The sequence below is a fragment of the Triticum aestivum genome, chromosome 3A (genome assembly GCF_018294505.1).
Source record: "Triticum aestivum cultivar Chinese Spring chromosome 3A, IWGSC CS RefSeq v2.1, whole genome shotgun sequence".
Lineage (NCBI taxonomy): Eukaryota > Viridiplantae > Streptophyta > Magnoliopsida > Poales > Poaceae > Triticum > Triticum aestivum.
Genome location: NC_057800.1, coordinates 21,846,035 through 21,852,258, shown reverse-complemented (window position 1 = coordinate 21,852,258; position 6,224 = coordinate 21,846,035). Strand labels below are relative to the sequence as shown.

The 6,224-nt window shown below is 46.5% G+C and overlaps 1 protein-coding gene across 1 annotated transcript; it reads left to right on the top strand.

The window, feature by feature from the left end:
• Window positions 1–3,270: 3,270 nt before the first annotated feature.
• LOC123059934 (chloroplastic import inner membrane translocase subunit HP30-2) lies at window positions 3,271–5,946 on the top strand. The gene is made up of 6 exons (XM_044482489.1): window positions 3,271–3,637; window positions 3,938–4,053; window positions 4,314–4,440; window positions 5,141–5,295; window positions 5,390–5,452; window positions 5,547–5,946. Exons 1-6 carry the CDS (start codon window positions 3,329–3,331, stop codon window positions 5,572–5,574), a joined length of 798 nt encoding a protein of 265 aa, XP_044338424.1. The 5' UTR covers window positions 3,271–3,328; the 3' UTR covers window positions 5,575–5,946.
• The last annotated feature ends 278 nt before the right edge of the window (window positions 5,947–6,224 follow it).

The window sequence follows — 6,224 nt, the reverse complement described above, 5'->3', positions numbered from 1 at the left end:
GTCGTGGGAGACGCTGAGCTCTCCTGCACGGGCTGGACTCTTGCCAGCATCATTGCCGGCCCACCATCCACGTCAGCCTGGACGAGGTTTGCCGTTGTCGCGGCTGCCTCGTCGGCTTTCCTCCTGTGGCAATCCCGGATCCAGTGACCCGGCATGTTGCAGTAGCGGCACTTGCCACCGTTGCCAGCGCCTCGCCCTGCCTGGCTTGGCCTGCGACCGCGGTTGCTGCCACCGCTCTAGGCGTGGCCTCCGCCTCTGCCGCGACCTCTGCTTCCCGTGGGGGCGCCTCCCCCACTGCCGGAAGAACCGTCGCGGGCGCGCTACTGAAGCTGCGCGTCCCACTGCTCCCTGGTGAGCAGTAGTTCGCCGCCAGCACGGTTGTTGGCGTCGTCGCCGCGCTCCTCGACGACCTTCAGCCGCCCTACTAGCTCCTCGATCGTCATGGTGGAGAGATCCACCAAGCTCTCGATGGACCGGGCCAGTTGCTTGTACTGCCTGGGGACGACGCGGAGAAACTTGAGAATCACCATCTTGTTGTCGATGGGATCTCCGAGCGTTGCGAGCTCGTTGATGAGACCTTGCAGCCGCAAGGCGAAGTCGTCGACTTGTTCACCGGCCTTGAACCGGATCTCCTCGTACTGGAGGCGCAAGGTCTGGGCCTTCGACTCCCGTACGCGCTCCACGCCGATGCGCAGAGTCTTGATGGTCTCCCATGCTTCCTTGGCCGTCTTCTTGGCGCCAAGGGTGAGCACCATCTCCTCTGGGACGGAGCGCAAGATCGCCTCCATCGCCAGCCGGTCCTCCTCGTATTCGACATCGCCGGTTTCCACGGCTTTCCACACATGCCGCGCCTCCATGATGACTTTCATCATGACCGACCAACTGGGGTAGTTGGTCCGCGTGAGGAGAGGGAAGGAGGTGCTGGACATGCCCACGTCTCGCACGGAGCGTGACGCGCCCAGCTCACCTCCCGGCTTGCCTCGCAGCGCGAGCGCGTCCGCCGCACGGGTGTCCTCAGCCGAGCTCTGCTCGGCGGTCTTGGAACCGTCATCGGCGACGCCTCCTTTCGGCATATGCTTCGGCATAACCCGAGGCTCTGATACCAATTGTTAGCCCGAACTACTGAGACCAGAGGGTCGTGACTATCTACTGGTAGTACTTGCACTCAGCTCACTAGTATAACACACACACACTAGTGCAGGGCAAGACACACACACACGAGGAGGAAAGACGCTCACGGGATACTAGTTGTATGAAGCTCAAATGCTTGGAATGGAATGCATACAACCGGGGTGTGTGCTGCTGCTTATATAGCAGTTTGAACCGACCTACTGTTCTAAATGAGCTAAGCTCTTACGTCATTCCAAAACACCACGTCACTGCTGACCTATACTACTTCCTTAGCTACTAAGGCACGCCTGCTGCTCTTGCTAGTAAAAAAGATTTTACTTGCTGCCGTGCCGACATGCAGCCATGCATGCATCTGAGACGTAAATGCTGCTGTTGCCGTTATGTGTACCGGAAGATCAAGTTTGACTCAACAGCGGACGCGACCCGCGCTGGCGCTTGTGCCAGAGGAGCGCCACACGCGGCGGAGATTAATCCGGGTCGCCGTGCGCTATTGTAGAGAGGGGAGAGGAGCGCTTGATGGTTTGACCTGCGAGAGAGATGAATGAGGCAGAGAGAGGCCAGGTTGTGGTGGGTCCCTTGGCCATTATCTGCACGCTGAAGTGGCAGGGTTGATGTAGTGCTGGGTCCCACTTGTAAGTCACTAAAAGAATGCTGAGGTGGCAAGTGTGATGAGGTGGATAGGCTGCATGTTGAGAGAAATACAATAGTGGGGATGAACTATTTAAGTATTATAGATGATTAGATCTATCATAAAAATTCACCGGAAATACAAAGCACCTCAAATATAATAAAAATTACATTTTTCTCTGTATGCTAATACCCACTGAAAAAAATAGCGTGCTATAATCGCTAATAGCATTGTTATAGCGTATTGAGAATTGCCTCGCTAAATATATTGATGCACAACATCTCGCTAATAACACGCTATAGCACACTAATAGCATATTTTAAGCTCGGCGGTATTTTGCTGTAGTGCGCTAATGAGACCCATTTTTTGCTGTGAAAAGAAAGTACGCCCGTTAAGAACAATAACTAAGACAGAGACTACTTTGCATATGCAAACTAACATATAATACATAGTTGATTTCATAACTGGCAAGCAGATGGAATTCACCCCGACAGAGTCATGCATGCCGGGTAAGTGAAGAATTCGAGGGGATAAAGAGTGGAATATCCTAAAAATCACGTGGGTGTTGCTCTGCTGGCGGGCTCAACCATTTATGAATATCCTAAAAAAGTAGTTTAAGGTATCTACATTGAATTTTTCTCCCCAACGCGAGCTAAAACTAATGGACCTCATCAAGAAATAGAAAGTAGAGATTCTAGTACACATGTATCTCTACTTTTCACTCCAACTTTTTCAGCTTTTTACATCGAACCACACTTTTTCTCTCCAGGCACCCGTCTCCTGCAGAGGATCCCGTTTTCCCATCCCAACCTATTTCTCCTGGTATTCGATCCTACAAGGCATGCGGGGCATCACCTTGGGGCTATGCATTGGCCATGCCCTTATCTCTTTCTCGTAGTGACGTCTTTCGCCGCCGTTTTCTGCCTGATTTTTTCCTTGTTTCTCTTTTTGTTATTTTAGTTGCTCTTAGCTTGGTCTTCTCTAATATTTTTTCAGATTTTTTATTTTCCCTCTTTTGATTTTTATTTCATTGTTCATTGTTCATTGTTCATTTTATCAATTTATCTTTCTTTTAACAATGAATGAACATTCCTTAAATCCGTGAAGTTTTTTTTTTAAAATTGTGAACTTTTACTAATTAATTAACATTTTTAAAATAATTGAACATTATAATAAATTGAAGAACACTTTATAATAAATCCATGGATTTTTTTAATTCGTGATCATTTTCCAAATTCACGAACGATTTTAATCCGTGTACATTCTTTTTAAAAACTCATGAACGTTTTCTTTACAATAAAGAAGTTATTTTAATGATCCTCAAAAAAAGTTCTATTAATCTTTGAATGCAGCAGGGATCAATCGACTTTATTTTTCCTATCGAACAGTACAGCTATTTTTTTCTGTTACTAAAAAAAACTATTTTTTCTTCCGCGAAAAGAGCGCAATTTGCGCGGCCCATGTGCGCGACCTGGCAACTATCCTACGCTACTGCGAAGAATAGGCTGGCCGTTTTCTAAGGCGCCGAGACGCGAGGGGAAGGCGAGAAGCAGAGGGGATTCGGTTGCGATGGCCTCCTCCTCGCCGTCGCCGTCGCCGTCGCCGTCGCCGTCGTCGCCGGCGCAGGCGCGCGGCGGCCGCAACCCGCTGGAGGAGTGGAGCGGGCGCGTGAGGGCGCTGGAGGCGGGGTTCCGCGCGTGGATGGCGAAGCAGCCCATCCATGTCGAGGCGGTGGTGACCACGGCGGCGGGGGCGGTCCAGGGCGGGGCGCTCGGGGGCCTGATGGGCTCCATCACCGCCGACGGGGGAGCGCCGTGGGTGCCGCCGCTCCCTCCCAACGCCAACCCGCAGGCCATGGCCTCCTTCAAGCAGGCGCAGGTTGCGAACCCTACATACGGCACCCTCCTCTGCTTATTTTATCTTATTATTTCCTGTTGATGAATTAATTGTCCGTGATAACCGATAACGATTATGTGTACGATTGGAACATGTTTTCTCATAATTTATTTGTTATATTGGTTTGTGACCCGTCACTTTTGATTCCTGATCTATAGTTAAGGCCTGCATTTTCACCTTGATGACATAGTAGCAAATGTTGGCCAGACAGACAGATATCTCATGAATCCTAAGTTTTGAACTTTCACATGATGCTCACCAGCCTGCTTTCTTGCCTCGCAGGCTTTAGCTGCTGGACCGTTGGTGCAGGCGCGGAACTTTGCAGTCATGTCTGGTACAAACGCAGGCATATCATGTGTTATGAGAAGGATACGCGGAGTAGACGACATCCAGGGCAGGTGAGGCTTAGGTATTCCATTTTTATTTGGCAGATTTCAAGGACTATAGCTTATATCATCAGTGGGGTGTCCCATACATGCGTTTTATTTAATCTTGGCAATGCAAAGATGCAATTGACCTTCCTTTTGGTAATTATTATCCAAAGGATGGTCCTTATTGCACAGCTTCAGGTTTCTGCTTGTTAATTCTTTAACTCTAATTAAGAAATCCATACTTGTCACTTTATGCATGACAGATATCCTATTTGTATTTTTTATAGCATGGCAGCCGCTTTTGGTTCCGGTGTTCTGTTCTCTCTAGTGAGTGGAATGGGAACTCCTAATCCGGTCGCAAATGCAATCACATCCGGTGTTGGTTTTGCGGTATTTCAGGGTGGCTTTTTCATGGTAATGATCTAGTCATCTTTGTTGGTTATTACAATTTGGATCCATTTTTCTGTGCAGTTCATCTTGCCACTAAATTTTCAATGTTATGAAAGGTCAATCTGCTATTCTGTTGCCTGCTTATGATCTTTTCTGGTTTGGATGTGTACATTAATAATTGAGTAAACGGATAATGTTTTGGCTGGCATGTGGAGATGACAGGTTCTTCTGTACATTAGACGAATCATGACCAACTTTAAAGTAGATACAGCATGTGCTTCACCAGAGCATTTTGAACCGGCATTTACCTTTTAAAATTCATAATTAATTTTATTTTGATGGTATGTCTTGCCTGGACCTCTGAATTATCTCTAGAACATGGCCAGCATGTAGGAATCGCCTGGAGGCTGGGGCCTTTACAGGCCTTAGGTCTCCAGAAAACAGAAGAGAAGAACCTGGGCATGGAAGAGCAACTTTTTATTTCATGGCAGCTGGATGGAATTTTTTTAAGAAAAAATTGCTTTGCTAAATTGTGAGTGTAAACACACAAACACACATTATGGTGAAATCGAAAGGGATGCTTCTCTTTTCCCCCCCCAAATCTTCTTTGCTTTGATGAAATTACTACGTATTTGGTTGCCTTGTCATCAACCCACAACTAGCTGATATATGTTGGTCTGGCATTCATATTATGTAATAAATAATTCTGCTTATGGGTATGTAGATTGGGCAGAGGTTCTCAAAGCCACAGGGTGTGAGTGAACATAACTACTATGCCAGGACAAGTAGCATGTTACAAAATCTGGGCCTCGAGAAATATGAGAAGAATTTCAGGAAGGGTCACCTTACTGATCATACCTTGCCCCTCCTTACTGACAGGTAAGTTTATCTAGGTCCAGTTGTGTTCGATACCCTTTTTTTACTTATCCATGTAAGATGTATTCATTTACTCTACTTCATGTTGCGTTATTAGTGCTTTGAAAGATGTGAAGATCCCCCCTGGCCCCAGATTGATCATACTTGATCAAATTAAAAGGTTTGGGATCATTCCACAAGAATTTCATGGTTCTAGACCTATTTTTGCTTACTTGAATTAATTTATTTTTTCTATATCTGTTTATATTTCCCAGGGATCCTGGGCTGGCCAAAGCACAGTGAAAACTTGCCGCTATCTGCTGGTGGTTATTTTTTTAGTTTTATACAGATAGTATCATCCGGAGCTATGTCCATCTCTGTTTTGATGATAACCTGTCTGGGCACCACCACTTAATCTGAAGGCGGAAGTAGTTTTGTTTGTCTAGTTATTATTAGACTGTGAGCGCTTTTGCAATTCCTTATTCGATTTCTGGTAATAATTTTTTCATTGATAACTGATTTCTGGTAATAATTAGTTGCCTGCATCTTTGAGTTCTCCACCACTCATTCTACTCTGTAACTCAAGTAGCAAAGTGTGATTTGTTGAATTTTGTAATAGATCACAGTTTTTGGGTAAAAATCTGCAATGAAGAATGAAATTTATGTGGAGGTGAATTTGTCAGCATTTGCTCCGGCAGCGGTCAAACGGCCTCTGTCACCACCGTGGGAGGCTCAATGCTCGCCTACTCCACCATATTCTCTCCTTCCCCTACCAAAGAACTACCTCTGTCGTTCTATAAAAACTGGAAGTGAATGGTGCCCTTCGCTGTGCCGTTGAGGCTTTTAGGGTTTTTCTTGTGGTTGTTTATTTATATCCTCTGGGGAGTTCTGATTTGTCACGTGTATGGAATGCTGAAATTTGTTCTATTTTTTCCCTTCGGTGGTTCGGTGGG